Source organism: Amblyraja radiata, chromosome 10 (genome assembly GCF_010909765.2).
Source record: "Amblyraja radiata isolate CabotCenter1 chromosome 10, sAmbRad1.1.pri, whole genome shotgun sequence".
Classification (NCBI taxonomy): Eukaryota; Metazoa; Chordata; class Chondrichthyes; order Rajiformes; family Rajidae; genus Amblyraja; species Amblyraja radiata.
This window is the reverse complement of record NC_045965.1, coordinates 13,124,576-13,142,175: the sequence shown is the minus strand read 5'-3', so window position 1 is coordinate 13,142,175 and position 17,600 is coordinate 13,124,576. Positions and strand designations below refer to the sequence as shown.

General features: G+C 43.7%; 1 protein-coding gene across 5 annotated transcripts in view; it reads right to left on the bottom strand.

The window, feature by feature from the left end:
• Positions 1-17,600, bottom strand: part of dnm3 (dynamin 3) — a 168,769-nt gene that overhangs the window by 46,148 nt on the left and 105,021 nt on the right. For 4 of the 5 annotated variants that reach the window (XM_033028059.1, XM_033028062.1, XM_033028060.1 and 1 more), the window contains one exon: positions 1,023-1,132. The exons of the other annotated variant lie outside the window; for it this stretch is intronic. In XM_033028059.1, coding sequence (XP_032883950.1) covers positions 1,023-1,132 — 110 coding nt within the window. The remainder of the gene's footprint in view (positions 1-1,022; positions 1,133-17,600) is intronic. 5 annotated transcript variants of the gene reach the window in all.

The following is a 17,600-nucleotide window of genomic DNA, read 5'->3' as shown; positions in this document are numbered from 1 at the left end:
ATCACGTGAAACCCAAGTGCCATAGATAGAGCAAAGGGGAAGATACAGAATGCAGAATATAGTTCTCAGCATTGTAGCGCATTAGTTCCAGAGACAAAGTCCAATGTCCGCAATGGGGTAGAGGTGGATCGGACAGTGGCCTTGCTTATGGAAGGACCGTTGAGAAGCCTGATAACAGAGGGGAAGAAGCTGTTCCTGAGTCTGGTGGTGAGTGGTTTGAAGGGACAAATTGGCTTACGCCTGCCCCTGTTTAATATTCATCATGAGACAGCGGTTGCACTAACATTATGAGAGGGTCTGACAGGGTAGACAGTCAGAATCTCTTTCCCAAGATGGAAAAATTAAATACCAGAGGGCACAACTTCAAGGCGAAAGGGGCAAAATTTAAAGGAGATGTGCGGGGCACGATTTTTTACACAGAGGGTGGTGGATGCTGGGAATATACTGTCAGAGGTGGCGGTGGAGGCAGGTACAAAAGTGTTTTTTGATAGATAGGCACATGGATGTGCAGGGAATGAAGGGATATGGCACATTTGATTACTTTATGTTGACATCATGTTTGGCACAGACATTTATAAATAATTTATAACATTTGGGCCGCACAATGACACTGCAATAGAGTTGCTGCCTTACAGCGCCAGAGACCCGAGTTCGATCCTGACTACGGGTGCAATCTGTACAGAGTTTGCACCTTCTCTCTGTGATCACATGGGTTTTCTCCGGGTGCTCCGGTTTCCTCCTACATTTGTAGGTTAATTGGTTTCTGAAAATTGGCGCTAGTGTGTAGGATAGAACTAGTGTACGTGGGATCGTTGGTCAGGACGGATTCTGTGGGCCGAATGGCCTGTTTCGGCACTATATCTCAAAACAAAACTAAACTAACACTATGAAACATATTTTGTTTGAGCACGTTTTAAAAACAGGCATTTCTAGTCACATCCGAATGTAGAGGCATAATCTTTTACAGATAATGGAAAAAGATCTAATTCCAGCTCTATTCAATAAAATTCTGACATACCTACCTCTGTTCTGTATTAAAAAGTGCAAACGCATTTTTACTGGACATGAAACTCCTCTCCACATCGCGAATTTTCAAGTTATCCAACGACAGCATATACTTGTTCTCTTTTTCCTGCCAATAAAAATCAAGAAACAATCTTGTCAGCTCATATTGTATTAACCAAGCGTAATAGCTAACATTTTAGTATAGATCTGTAAATATACTTGGTAGAGAGCCAATAGAAACCAGTTATGAAAAGTTGGGCCCAATATCTATTTATATATCACAGGCCACACCTTGTAAACTTTGTTCTCCATCCAAACTCAAATGTAGCCTTCATAGGGTAGCTTGGTTGGAGTTTATTCCTTTGCATTTTGTCCAACAGTCTGCTCATTATCCACAATTGTATTATCTATAGGGAATGTTGCCGACTGGCCCATTCCAGACTGCAGGAGTACCTGCTGAGGGACTCAAGGGCCTGTCCCACTATGGCGAGCTTATTGGCGAGTTTAGGAGACTGTCATGGTCTTGTTGAATCGCCAAAAAGTTGGCATCCTTCGACTATGTAGAAGACTAGCTTCGACTATCAATGAGCCAGTGAATCGAGCAAAGGCGATATACTAACACTATCTACAACTATCTCGATTACCTTCGATTACCTACAATAACCTATCATAACATGCCGACTTAATACGACCTACTTCGACTAAACCTACGACTACAAATGTATCAACTATCGCCATGCCGACCAATTTTTGGTCGCAGAGAATTTTTCAACATGTTGAAAGTTTTTCCGTGACCATACTGAGGCCGCGAGTAGTAACCACTATGCGGGAACTACTCTCGACCATGAAGGAGACTCACCAGAGAGCACCTACGACCGTGTTGTGAGCTTGTGGCGAGCGCAGACTCTCCCAAACTCGCCAATTATGTCACCATAGTGGGACAGGCCCTTAACTCAAGCTTGGTGCAGCCATCGCCAAGGTTCTGTGAAGCCATTTGGAATATTCCATTTGCAATATTTTGGAGGACCAAGAACAACTAAGGAGGACCACAGTCTAGGGTCCATCCGAAAGACGTGTGGGTTTGGAGGTTAGTTGGCCTCTGTGAATTGCCTCTAGTGTGTAGGGGGTTGATGAGAAAGTGGGATAACTTAAAACTAGTATGAAAGGTGTAGAATCGGTGGGCCGAAGGGGCTGTTCCAATGCTATATCACTAAACTAAAAATAAATGTGAGACATAACGATCTGGCTTACGAGAAAAAAGACACAAAGTGCTGGGGTAATTCAGCGGCTCCGGCAGCATCTCTGGAGAATATGGAGAGGCGACATTTTGAGTTGGGACCCTTCTTGAGACTGATTGGAAGACCGAAGAAGGACCCAGACCCGAAACGTCAATTATCCATGTTCTCTAGATGCTGCCTGACCCGCTGAGTTATTCCAGCACTTTTGTGTCTTTTGACGGAAATGTGAGGTCATCCACTGTACTTAGAGAGGGACGATTACTTTCCAAGCGATTAAATGGTAAAAAATGATGGATGTTCAAAAAGTATGTGACAAACAGTCTGCGATTACTTTAGTTTGGAGATACAATGTGAAAAAAGGCCTTTCCTCCTACCGAGTCCACATCGATCATCGATCACCCATACACTAGTTCTATCCTGCACACTAGGGACAATTTACAGAGGCCAATTAAACTACAAACCCGCACGTCTTAGGGATGTGGGAGGAAACCCGCACCCGGAGAAAACTAACGCGGTAACAGGGAGAACGTATAAACCGTACAGGCAGCACCCATAGTCAGGATTGAACCCTGGGCTCTGGCGCTGTAAGGCAGCAACTCTATCTCTGCGCCACCCCTAGTGGAACACAGCCCTGGTTAGTCTTGTCTGGAGAACTAGGCACCACATTTTAAGCAGGATATTTAAGGGCCTGTCCCACTGCGGCGACCTAATTGGCGAGTTTAGAAGAGTTTAGGGGAGTTTGAAAAAGTGTCATGTTGAAGACCTCCTTCGACTATGTAGAAGACCTGCCGGAAGGGAGAGTGTACGCTGGCGCGGTTTAGCTGCCGCTGCTCTCTCTTCACATTGTGTTTTTGATTTTTTTTTTGTCTTTGGATCGAATTCTGTCTTTAATTTGTGTATTGGTGATGTCTTTATTATTTATTTTACTCCGATTATATGTTTTTTACTCTTGTTAAATTCTGTAAGCTGCCCTTGAGACTTTTGAAAGACGCCCACAAATAAAATTTATTATTATTATTATGTTGAAGACTAGCTTCGACTAGCTTCGGGAAAATTTGACACCGAATAGTGGACAGTGAAGACGACCTCCTTCGACCTCCCTTCGACCATGTTGAAGACTATTTACGACTACCTTCGATTACCTACGAATAACATGCCGACCTACTACGACTAAACATATGAGTAAAAAATATATAGATATTTCCCGTGGCGACCTTTTTTTACTCGCGGGCATTTTTCAGCATGTTGAAAAATACGCCGCGACCTAGCTGAGGCCTCAAGTACGCAGGGACTACACTCGAGCATGAAGGAGAGTTGCAAAGACCTCCTAGGACCTCGTGTCGACCATGCTGCGAGTATGAGCCGAGGGCAAACTCTTCTAAACTCGCAAATTAGGTCACCGCAGTGGAACAGGCCCTTTAGCCTTGGAAAGCAGGGGTGACTTGTTTGAAGTTTCCAAGATATTCATAGGAACTAATAGACAATAGAGCGGCTATTTCCGCTGTGTAGAAAGTTGAATATAAAAGGTAAATGTTTATGTCAGGCCTTTTAGGTATAAAGTCTTGAAACATCCGAGATGCCACTTCATATTCTGATGCAAGAATATGAAACAATGATGGAAATTGACCAATTTTATTTCTTTGAGTCTTGGTAAAATGTAAAAAAAAATAAAAAAAAATATGTTTAATAAATATCTAAGCTGACTTAAAATTCAAAATCACAAACATTTCCAGCAATTGCTACATGTACACAACATGCAGATTCAAGATCTTCACAAAATCCATTTTTATGGTGCTGTGTAATTATGAAAACATAAAATGATATGATTAGTTACAGACTTTTCTTGGAGTTCCTTTCTGTTTTAAACCAGATATTAGTAATTAAAGCAGTATTCGGCTGTTTCGAATGTCATTATAGACAAAAAATGCTGGAGTAACTCAGCGGGACAGGAGCTAACGTCTTTTTATGAAGCTGCCACAGATAATTCAGTGCTTCACCGTCTATTTCTATTTCATGTTATGATATATAAAACTTTTTTTAAATCCGAGTGTAACGATTCTTTGTTAGGATTCATTGAACTATAACATACACGGTTCTGGTACAGTGGAGGTTGGTAGGAGAACTGGGTTTACACCACTGGGTTTTGAAATGGCCAAAGTTGTATCAATATATTCATGTATGAATTTCTATGTTATGAATGACAATACAAAGCAGCTTTATATCTGGAGGCACAAGAAACTGCAGATGCTGGTTTACAAAAAAACAACAACACAAAGTGCTGGAGTAACTCCCTCACCTATATTAACCTATTATCTGCCAGGCTTTGCCCTGCCCTCCTCTCATCTGGCTTTCTTCCCCCACCCCCACAATCAGTCTGAGGAAGGGTCCCGACTCGTAACGTCACCCATCCATGTTCTCCACAGATGCTGCCTGACCCGCTGAGTTACTCCAGCTCTTTGTGCCTGGCATCTACATGCTCTGCTGGCGCACGTGAAAGAGAAACAAATGAGTTAGCCTCAATCATCTGGCCACATTCATCTCTCCTTCAGTATTACCAAAATTGCCTCCAGTGTTTCCTGCCTTACAAGGGTGGCAGCATTTCAAAATTTCAGAAAAACAGCTCTTCATATTCCAGGGTAGACAGAAATGCTGGAGAAACTCAGCGGGTGAGGCAGCATCTATGGAGCGAAGGAAATAGGCAACATTTCGGGCCGAAACCCTTCTTCAGACCCATCTTCTTCATATTCCATTTGGTTAGCTTACAACTCAGTGGGATGAACACTGAACTCTCCAATTTTAAGTAACAAGCCTCTTTGCCCCCCCCCACCCCCACCCCATCCTATTTCTCCCACTACCCACCCCTCTACTCCCCCCCCTTCAACCTTATCTGATATCCTTTTGTCTCATTTTCATCTCTAGCCTTTGTCCACCCATTTGCCCATCAAATCCCCCCCCCCCCCCCACCTGTATCCTATCACTCGCCAGGCTTTGTCTTACCCCCCCACCCCCACCTCTTTTCCAGCTCTCTCCCCCCACGACAATCCGTCTGAAACAGGGTCCTGACCTGAAATATCACCTATCTATTCCCTCCACAAAAGATGCCTGAGTTACTGCAGCACTTTGTGTTTTATTCAAGATTTCAAGATTCCAGTTCCTTGTGTATCAGAAATAGTTCACTGGCTTTAAGTCATTTTGAGATATACTAAGAAAAAGACACACAAAGTGATGTCAGGCAGCATCTCTAGATGAAATGAACAGGCCTCTCAGATGAGTGTAAAAGGCAGTATATAAAGTATTTCTTTGCACCGTTACATTTTACCCTTCCCACGGGGGCAGCACAGAGGCACAACGGTAGAAATGCTGCTTTAAAGGCCTGTCCCACTTGGGCGACATGATCCGCGAGTTCTGGCGAGTTGCCCTCGATTCATACTCGCAGCATGGTCGACACGAGGTCGTAGGTCTTCGTAACTCTCCAAGCTCGAGAGAGGTCTTCACATACTTGAGGCGTCAGCTAGGTCGCGGCATTTTTTTCAATATGTTAAAAAATGCCCAAGGGTAAAAAAGGTCGCCATGGAAAAAATCGATACTTTTTTTACTCGTACGTTTAGTCGTAGTAGGTTGTAGTAGGTCGGCGTCATAGGTAATCGAGGGTAGTCAAAGGTAGTCGTAGATAGTCTTCAACATGGTCGAAGGGAGGTCGAAGGAGATCGAAGGAGGTCGGCTTCACTCTCCACTATTCGATGTCCAATTTTCCCGAAGTTTGTCGTAGCTATTCTTCAACATAGTCGAAGGAGGTCTTCAACATGACATTTTTTCAAATTCTTCTAAACTCGCCAATTAGGTCGCCAAGTGGGACAGCCCCTTTACAGCGCCAGAGACCCTGGTTCGATCCTGACTACAGGTGCTGTCCGTACGGAGTTTGAATGTTCTCCGTGACCATGTGGGTTTTCTCCCGGTGCTCCGGTTTCCTCCCACGTCCCAAAGGCGTGCAGGCTTATAGCTTAATTAGCTCCTATAAATTGTCCCAAGTGTGTAGAATAGAACGAGTGCACAGGTGATCGTTTGTCGGCATGGACTTGGTTGGCTGAAGAGCATATTGCCATGCAGTACCTCTAAACTAAACCAAACTATATCATCACTATCTCTAAATGCTGCAGATAGACACAAAGTGCTGGGGTAACTTTGGAGAAAAAGGATGGGTGACATTTTGGGATGGAACCCTTCTTCAGACAAGTTCCTTACCTTAATAACCTAGTAACACAGTGTTCCCTTAAGAGGCTTGCAGTGTTTTCAGGAGGCACGCGTGGACCTTCTCATGAATATGGAAGGTTACCACACCCTTAAGTCAGAACGAGTGAAGTCGCAACCCATGGAACACTGGAAATCGACAATGTCAAGCACGGCTTGTTGTAAAAAGTGATAAAGATGACTAAAGCCTCCAGCCAAGCTGGGAAATGACAACAAGGGAGCTAATTCATGCAGCTCCATTATTGCTGCTGAGCTGAGGGTAGTGACAGTGCTTACTTTTGTTCTCCACACTGTAGGAGTTCACTGTATTAGTCACGAGGGACTCACAGAAAGCTGCTTTGGAGAATCATGCTAAGCTCCAATTTAACAAATGGTGAAAGTTCAAGTCAATTCTGACTGATCTATTTGACTCTGAACATTTTTTTTAATTGAACTATGCCGAAGTATAACTTCTAGTTATAGAGCTATACAGCACTGAAACAGGCCCTTCGGCCCAACTCGTTTATAGCGACATAGTTGCCTAACCGAGGTAGAGTCATACAGCAGGGAAACAGGCCCTTCGGCCCAACTCGTCCATGTCGACCAAGGTGCTCTATCCCTGTCAGTCCCATTTGCCCGTTCTTGGCCCATATCCCTCAAAGCCTTTCCTATCCATGTAGTTGTCAGAGTGTCTTTTAAATGCTGTTATTGGACCTGCCTCAACCATCTCCTCTGGTGGCTCATTCCATACACCATATTCTATCGCCCTCTCATTAAAAGTTGTCCCTCAGGTTCCTATTAAATCTTTTCCCTGGACCAAATTAATACATTTTAATTTGTGTTAGGTCTGTCTTCAACTACTAATGCTTTACTTTCGATTCTCTTTGATTTAATTTCCAACATCAGCTTCTAAAAGTCCTACTCTATCAAATGCTATCTTGATGTCATAGAAACATAGAAAATAGGTGCAGGAGTAGGCCATTCGGCCCTTCGGGCCTGCACCGCCATTCAATATGATCATGGCTAATCATCCAACTCAGTATCCTGTACCTGCCTTCTCTCCATACCCCCTGATCCCTTTAGCCACAAGGGCCACATCTAACTCCCTCTTAAATATAGCCAATGAACTGGCCTCAACTACCTTCTGCGGGAGAGAATTCCACAGATTCACCACTCTCTGTGTGAAAAAGGTTTTCCTCATCTCGGTCCTAAAAGATTTCCCCTTTATCCTTAAACTGTGACCCCTTGTTCTGGACTTCCCCAACATCGGGAACAATCTTCCTGCATCTAGCCTGTCCAACCCCTTAAGAATTACGTTTCTATAAGATCCCCCCTCAATCTTCTAAATTCTAGCGAGTACAAACCGAGTCTATCCAGTCTTTCTTCATATGAAAGTCCTGACATCCCAGGAATCAGTCTGGTGAACCTTCTCTGTACTCCCTCTATGGCAAGAATGTCTTTCCTCAGATTAGGAGACCAAAACTGTACGCAATACTCCAGGTGTGGTCTCACCAAGACCCTGTACAACTGCAGTAGAACCTCCCTGCTCCTATACTCAAATCCTTTTGCTATGAATGCTAACATACCATTCGCCTTCTTCACTGCCTGCTGCACCTGCATGCCTACTTTTAATGACTGGTGTACCATGACACCCAGGTCTCGTTGCATCTCCCCCTTTCCTAATCGGCCACCATTCAGATAATAATCTACTTTCCTGTTTTTGCCACCAAAGTGGATAACCTCACATTTATCCACATTATACTGCATCTGCCATGCATTTGCCCACTCACCCAGCCTATCCAAGTCACCTTGCAGCCTCCTAGCATCCTCCTCACAGCTAACACTGCCCCCCAGCTTCGTGTCATCCGCAAACTTGGAGATGTTGCATTTAATTCCCTCGTCCAAATCATTAATATATATCGTAAATAGCTGGGGTCCCAGAACTGAGCCTTGTGGTACCCCACTAGTCACTGCCTGCCATTGTGAAAAGGACCCGTTTACTCCTACTCTTTGCTTCCTGTCTGCCAGCCAGTTCTCTATCCACATCAATACTGAACCCCCAATACCGTATGCTTTAAGTTTGTATACTAATCTCTTATGTGGGACCTTGTCGAAAGCCTTCTGAAAGTCCAGATATAACACATCCACTGGTTCTCCCTTATCCACTCTACTAGTTACATCCTCGAAAAATTCTATAAGATTCGTCAGACATGATTTACCCTTCATAAATCCATGCTGACTTTGTCCAATGATTTCACCACTTTCCAAATGTGCTGCTATCCCATCTTTAATAACTGATTCTAGCAGTTTCCCCACTACCGACGTTAGACTAACTGGTCTGTAATTCCCCGTTTTCTCTCTCCCTCCCTTTTTAAAAAGTGGTGTTACATTAGCTACCCTCCAATCCTCAGGAACTACTCCAGAATCTAAAGAGTTTTGAAAAATTATCACTAATGCATCCACTATTTCTGGGGCTACTTCCTTAAGTACTCTAGGATGCAGCCTATCTGGCCCTGGGGATTTATCGGCCTTTAATCCATTCAATTTACCTAACACCACTTCCCGGCTAACCTGGATTTCACTCAGTTCCTCCATCTCATTTGACCCCCGGTCCCCTGCTATTTCCGGCAGATTATTTATGTCTTCCTAAGTGAAGACAGAACCAAAGTAGTTATTCAATTGGTCTGCCATGTCCTTGTTCCCCATGATCAATTCACCCGTTTCTGACTGCAAGGGACCTACATTTGTTTTAACTAATCTTTTTCTCTTCACATATCTATAAAAGCTTTTGCAGTCAGTTTTTATGTTCTCTGCCAGTTTTCTTTCATAATCTATTTTCCCTTTCCTAATTAAGCCCTTTGTCCTCCTCTGCTGGTCTCTGAATTTCTCCCAGTCCTCTGGTAGGCTGCTTTTTCTGGCTAATTTGTACGCTTCATCTTTTGTTTTGATACTATCACTGATTTCCCTTGTTATCCACGGATGCACTACCTTCCCCGATTTATTTTTTTGCCAAACTGGGATGAACAATTGTTGTAGTTCATCCATGCAGTCTTTAAATGCCTTCCATTGCATATCCACCGTCAACCCATTAAGAATCAATCGCCAGTCTATCTTGGCCAATTCACGTCTCATATCCTCAAAGTTACCTTTCTTTAAGTTCAGGACCCTTGTTTCTGAATTAACGATGTCACTCTCCATCCTAATGAAGAACTCAACCATATTATGGTCACTCTTGCCCAAGGGGCCACGCACAACAAGACTGCTAACTAACTCAGGATGCCACGTATGGAGACCAAATGCAAATAATGATGGGAACTCAAATCAGTTTGCCATAGAACTGTTTAGACCACTGTGCCAAAACCTGCTGTCTTTCTGGAATTCCACACTGGAATCCATCTTGGTGACCACACTGACCTTCTTCATGCTTTTGTAACGGGCTAGTTCAGTTTTTTAAGTTTAGTTTCGGGATACTATTGCAGAATTCTTCCGCAGAAACAGGCCGCAATTATAATGCGTAGAATATTGACATGATAGGAAAGCAGTAAGAGATAGATGACAACTTTTTTTTTTGGACTACTTAAGAGTCATTGATCCATACAGCGTGGAAACATGCCCTTCAGCCCAACATGACCATGCCGACCAAAATACACCATTCCACCGGCCCATAAGCCTTTCCTATCCATGTACCTTTCCAAATGTCTTTTAAATGTTGTTACATTACCTCCCTCATTTACCTCCAGAAAACTGTGCATTTAGTGTCTTTCCAGAATTACAAAAGAGGGCACTCCTAAACTGTGATTTCTCAAATGTGTTACAAGATGTAATTGGAATCAGACATTTTAGTTCATTCTTTTCCAACACGTGGTGCTCTTTCATTAAGCCACGACTCGGCTATCTTATTTTACTATCCTTTAATTTAGTTTAGTTTTCGTTTAGAGGCCCTTCAGCCCACCAAGTCCGAACCGACCAGCAATCCCTGCACATTAAGACAACTCTACACACACTAGGGACAATTTTACATTTATACCAAGCCAATTAACCTACAAATCTGTGCGTCTTTGGAGTGTGGGGGGAAACCGAAGATCTTGGGGAAAACCCACGCAGGTCACAGAGAGAACGTACAAACTCCTTAGACAGCACCCGTAATCAGGATGGAACCCGGGTCTCTGCCGCTGTAAATCGGCAACTCTACCGCACCACCAGCGTGCCGCCCTATTCTGCAAGGGATATTGAGCAGGTAGGTTCATCTTGGCACAGCCAATATTAAACATTACAACTGGCCTGTACAAAAAATGAAAAGGTGCAAAAGTGTACAATTGAAAAGATGTACAAAGGTGTTGGCAAACTTGTTTTTGAAGCTGAGGAAACTAAAGATTTCAATGCAACATAAGAAGCACAATTGCGCACAGTATTACAGAATTAATATGTCTTTGGAAGTTCCCTTGACAACGACTATCGCAATGTTTCAGAATAATTTAGACAAGACATGAATAGGATAGGTTTACAGGGATATAGGCCAAATGCAGACAGGTGGGGCTAGTGTAGATGGGGCCTGTTGGTTGGTTTGGGAAATTTCGGCCGAAGGGCCTGTTACTACACTGTATAACTCAATGACTAAACTATTTGACATTAACATCTGAATTATGTTCCATTAAAAACACTTTGTGTTTTCAAATGAAGAACGTATTGAAAGTAAATAAATTGGCTTTTTTCCGATACCATTTAGGGCGGCAGGGTGGCACAGCGGTAGAGTTGCTGCCTTGCAGCACCAGAGACACGGGTTTGATCCTGACTACAGGTGCTGTCTGTATGGAGTTTGTACGTTCTCCCTGTGACCACGTGGGTTTTCCCCGAGTGCTCCGGTTTCCTTCCACACTATAAAGACGTGCGGATTTTAAAGATTGTAAGTTGTCCCTAGTGTGTAGGATAGATAGTGGTAGTGTGCGGAGATGGGACTCGGTGGGCCAAAGGGCCTGTTTCTAAGCTTTATCTCTATCCCCAAGAAAGGGAGTTTGTGGAGTTCCTCCATACTGGAGCCTACTAGAGAGAAGGCAATTCTAGATTTAGTGTTGAGTAATGAACCGGATTTGATAAGGGAACTCGAGGTAAAGGAGCCATTAGGAGGTAGTGACCAAAATATGATAAGTATTAAGCTACAATTTGAGAGGGAGAAGGGAAAATCTCAGTATTACAGTTGAACCAAGGGGACTATGGAGCCATGACGGAGGCCAAAGTTGAGTGGAAAGATACCCTAGCAGGGATGACAGTGGAACAACAATGGCAAATATTTCTGGGAATAATACAGAAGGTGCAGGATCAGTTCATTCCAAAAAGAAAGAAAGATTCCAAGGGGAGTAAGGGGCGACCGTGGCTGACAAGGAAAGTCAAGGACAGTATAAAAATAAAAGAAAATAAGTATAACATGGCAAAGGTGAGCGGGAAGCCAGAGGATTTGGAAACTTTTAAAGAGCAACAGAAGATAACTAAAAAGACAATACGGGGAGAAAAGATAAGGTACGAAGGTCAGCTATATAAAGGAGGATAGTAAAAGCTTCTCTAGGTATGTGAAGAGGAAAAAAGTTAAGACCAAAGTTGGACCCTTGAAGACTGAAAAAGGTGAATTCATTATGACGAACAAGGAAATGGCAGACGAGTTAAACAGGTACTTTGGATCCGTCTTCACTAAGGAAGACACAAACAATCTCCCTGATGTACTAGTGGCCAGAGGATCTAGGGTGACGGAGGAACTGGAGGAAATTCGCATTAGGCAGGAAATGGTGTTGGGTAGACTGATGGGACTGAAGGCTGATAAATCCCTAGGGCCTGATGGTCTGCATCCCAGGGTACTTACGGAAGTGGCTACAGAAATCGTGGACGCATTGGTGATCATTTTCCAATGTTCTATAGATTCAGGATCAGTTCCTGTAGATTAGGGGGTAGCTAATGTTATTATTACTTGTTACGAAAGGCGGGAGAGACAAAGCTGAGCGGCGGTGTGAACTGTGAGGGGGATGCTACGAGGATGCAGGGTGACTTGGACAGGTTGGGTGAGTGGGCAGATGCATGGCAAATGTAGTTTAATGTGGATAAATGTTTGGACATCCACTTTGGTGGCAAAAACAGGATGGCAGATTATTATCTAAATGGTGTCAAGTTGGGAGAAGGGGAAGTACAAAGAGATCTGGGGGTCCTTCATCAGTCACTGAAAGTAAGCATGAAGTGAAGAAAGCAAATGGCATGTTGGCCTTCATAACAAGAGGAGTTGAGTATAGGAGCAAAGAGGTTCTTCTGCAGTTGTCCACCTGGGGTATTGTGTGCAGTTTTGGTCTCCAAATTTGAGGAAGGACATTCTTGCTATTGAGGGAGTGCATCGTAGGTTCTTTAGGTTAATTCCCGGGATGGCGGGATTGTCATATGTTGATAGAATGGAGCAGCTGGGCTTGTACACTCTGGAATTTAGAAGGATAATAGGTGATCTTATTGAAAGATATAAGATTATTAAGGGATTGGACGCACTAGAGGCAGGAAACATGTTCCCGATATTGGGGGAGTCCAGAACCAAGGGTCACAGTTTAAGAATAAGGGGTAGGCCATTCAGAACAGAGACGAGGGAAAACTTTTTCACCCAGAGAGTTGTCAATCTGTGGAATTCAATGCCTCAGAAGGCAGTGGAGGCCAATTCTCTGGATGCTTTCAAGAGAGAGTTAGATAGAGCTCTTAAAGATAGCGGAGTCATGGGATATGGTGAGAAGGCAGGAACAGGGTACTGATTGAGGATGATCAGCCATGATCACAGTGAATGGTGGTGCTGGTTCGAAGGGCCAAATGGCCTACTCCTGCACCTGTTGTCTATTCTCCCTGTGACCGCGTGGATTTTCGCCGGATGCTCTGGTTTCCCCCACATTCCAAAGACATGCAGGTTAATTGTCCATAGAGTGTAGAATAGAATTTGTGTACAAATTATTGCTGGTCAGTGTGGACTCAGTGGGCCAAAGGGCCTGTGTCCACGCTGTATCTCTTTAAAAAAAGCTAAACAGTTGCTCTCTGTCTATCTTAATATTTCAGACACCTCCCACTTAATCTCTATAAGCGTCTATTAAATTCTCAAATATATACTTACCTTGATTTCCTTGAAAGATATCAATTATATTAGCTTCTGGCAACATGTTGCCCATTCTCTGGGTAAAGTATTAGGATTCATGAACGATTGAGTTACCCCAGAAGTGCAATCATTTCCATAACTAAATAGTTAACCCTCTTTGACATGAAAAGTGCTCCTTTGGTCCTATTTGTGGAAAAGGTGGACCATTTTGTGTTTATTCCCATATTTCACCATTTAGAGGTGTCTCTGGCAATATCTTATTTACCAGAGCACAATCCAACTTTTTCCATTTAGAGACACAAGGAACTGCAGGTGCTGGAATCTTGAACAGTAATGCTGGAGTAACTCAGCGGGTCAGGCAAGATCTCTGGAGAACATGGATAGGTGACGTTTCAGGTTGAAACTCTATTTCAGACTGATTATAGTGTGGGTTTCCCTAGAACTACAAGGGAATCTCTGTCTCACCTGGAAGGTGGGGTCCCTGGATGGAGGTGTAGGGACAGGTGTAACATCTCCTGCGGTTGTAAGGGAAAGTACCTAAGGTGGGAAGGGATGAGCAGTTTGTGTGGGAATGGATGACCCACCTACTACAATCAGTCTGAAAAAGGATCCCAACCTGAAACATTGTCCGTCCATGCCTTGCATAGATGCTGACTGACCCACTGAGTTACTCCAGCACTTAGTGTTTTCCTCCATTTAGAGTGCCTTCCTGAAATATATCCTTTTAAAGCAATCATTTTTTTTGGTCTGTTTTGGTTTTGTTCTCTTCTGGTTTCAATGGGCAATTGAAACCAGAACTGGACAATTTTCTATTATGGTGCTTCCCCAACCCCCATCATTTGTTCCCTCTCAATTCCTCCATTTCATTCAATGCAAAATTTAACGTAGTGAATGAAAAATAGGAAGTAAAAATAGAAAAATGTGAATCCTGCATCAGACAGCATTTGGGGTGAGCGAAATGTTTCTGATTGAAAATCTTTCATCGGGAAGATCTGATGAAAGGTCAATGACCTGAAATATTAATTCCCTTTCCACTATTCCTCCCCTTCTTAACTTGGTTTCATTAACCACATTTTTTGACATTCAATCATCCACTGATTTCCATCATCTTCCTACTATGTTGAAAGGTCATTGAACCCAGAGCATGATGGGGAGTCATAACCCCAAAAACCAAAGGGTTTGGATTAGGTGAAAAATAAAAATATTTTAAAGCTTTAATCTGAATTCAACCTTGCTCATAATTTATGTTTTATTAAGGGAAATAGACTTGGGCATTGGAGCCAAAAGCAAGTTTAGTTTAGTGTATTATTGTCACGTGTACTGAGGTACAGTGACAAGCTTTATGTTGCGAGCTATCCAGTCAGCGGAAAGACTATACATGGTTACAATCAAGCCGTCCACAGTATAGAGATACAGGATAAAGGGAATGTTTAACGCAAGAAAAAGTCCAGATTGGACAAGATGGCGGCGCCTGTCGGCAGCAGCCTCTGCAGTCCGTCTGTCTTTTTTTTCTTTTTGTCCTGTTAAGTGGATGTCTTGGTTTTAGTTTTTATATTATTTTTAGCTGTGTATTTGTGGGGTGTGGGGGAAACCTTTTAATCTCTTCCCTGTACGGGGACCCGACTTTTCTTGTCGAGTCTCCGTTGCCGTTGTTGTTGGGCCTAACCTCGTGGAGCTGGCGGCCTCCAACCGGAATCGACCTGGGGCTCCAGTCGCGGAGCCTGCGGACTCACCATCGCGGAGCTGGCGGACTTCTGAGTGCGGAGCACTGTGGTGGTGCACGGCTGTGACCCGACTTCGGAGCTCGGAGGCTCCGGCTGCAGGCCCTGTGGAGCTTGGGAACTCGCGGGTCCCTTGTGGGAGACCGCTTTTTGGAGCTCCTGCAACAGCAAACTTCGCCCGCCCGAATCGAGGGGTTTAAATCAACCCGGAGCGGGGCCTTACATCGCCCGGCACGGCTTAAAAGGCCGCGGGACTTACCATCGCCCGGTGGGAGGGGGGGGGCCTCTACATCTAACATCAGGAGCCTTGATCGGCTCGATGCAGCAGTTTGGCTGCTTGACTGCGGGAGAGAATGGGCACAGAGAACAGTGAAGAGATAAGACTTTTGCCTTCCATCACAGTGAGGAGGTTTTTGGGGATTCACTGTGTTTTGGGTGGAATTGTGTTAATTGTGTGTTTTTATATATTTTTTTGATGATGACTGCAGAAGCGCAATTTTGTTTGAACTTATGCTCAAATGGCAATAAACGATTCTGATTCAGTAAAGTCTGATTAAAGGGAGTCCGAGGGTCACCAGGGAAATAGATGTTCAGGCAGGACCGCTCTCTAGTTGGTGATAGGATGGTTCCGTTGCCTGATAACAACTGGGAAGAAACTGTCCCTGAATCTGGAGGTGTGCGTTTTCACACTTCTGTACTCTTGCCTGATAGGAGAGGGGAGAAGAGGGAGTGACCGGGGTGAGACTGGTCCTTGATTATGCTGGTGGCCTTGCCGAGGCAGCATGAAATGTAGATAGATGCATTGGAAGGCAGGTTGGTTTGCGTAATGGTCTGGGCTGTGCCCATGATTCTTTGCAATTTCTTGCGGTCTTGGATGGAGATGTTCCCAAACCATGCTGTGATGCATCCCGACAAAATGCTTTCTACGGCGCATCTGTAGAAGCTGGTGTGAGTTGTTAGGGACATGCCGAAGCTCCTAAGCCTTCTAAGGAAGGAGAGGCGTTGGTGTGCTTTATTGGCCATTGATGGTGATATTTACTCCTGGGAACTTGAAGCTTTCAACCATCTCTACTTCAGCACTGTCAATGTGTACCACTTCGCTCCTGAAATGCAGATGCTGGAATTTTGAGCAAAACACAAAGTTCTGGAGTAACTCAGCGGGTCAAGCAGAATGAAGGGAATGGATGGGTGATGTTTCGGGTCGGGATCCTTTGTTTCAGAATATTGTTTTTTTAAATGATCCCTGGTCATTCCACAGTGCTTGACATTCACTGGATACGCTTCTCTGAAGTACAACTACTGCTGAAAGATATCTTCCCACAAATTATATTGAGAGTTGGCACGGAGCAGACTCAATGGGCTATTTGGCCTAATTTTGCTCCTGTGTCTTAAGGCTTGAACCTACAATGTACTGATTGAAATGAAAGTGGCCAATGCCAACATGGACTTTGAGGAATCCAGCATCCACAAAGTTAATCTGTTTATCACCATCCCCTTCCAAACTAATGAGTTTCACTCTCCGTGAATGGAACATCAGAACACAACATCTCCGACTCCCATCTCTACTCTCACTCTTTCATTCCCGCAATCTTCGTTCATCCCCAATATACTGCACCCATGCTGAATCCACAGCTGGTCTATAGTGAATACGAGTACATATTTTGTAACTTCCTGATCATAAGAATAGTTTATTCCCCTCCGATATCAGGCTTCCGAATGGTCCTTCCGTAACCTAGGGTACGGTCTAATTCATCTCTACCCCATTGTGGACATTGGTCTGTCTCTGGAACTGATGCGCTACAATGCTGAGAACTATATTCTGCACTCTGTTATCTTTCACTTTGCTCTACCTATTGTACTTGAGTTTGACTTAATTATCCAATTTGATTGGATAGCATGCAAGGCCAGTCTTTTCACTGTACCTCGGTACACGTGACATAATAAACCTAAACCTAATTGATCAATGCACTTGACCTCCATTTCCAAGGTTGAAAAATAGTAAGATTAAACGAGAACTTACCAGTTTGAAGTTTGATCTTTATTTTATGAGGAGTAACGTTGAGGGAATACGTGAAGAACCCCGCTAGGACGCATGCGTGTCATTCTTCAAAGCAGCGGTGTGAAATCACAGATAACTGTAATGACTAAACATAGTAAGATTAGAGAAGAGATACCAGCTGTGTATATGATCAAGGGTGGGAGCGGAGGGCACATATTCCCTCAACGTTACTCCTCATAAAATAAAGATCAAACTTCAAACTGGTAAGTTCTCGTTTAATCTTACTATTTTACTTCGGAGTCACGTGA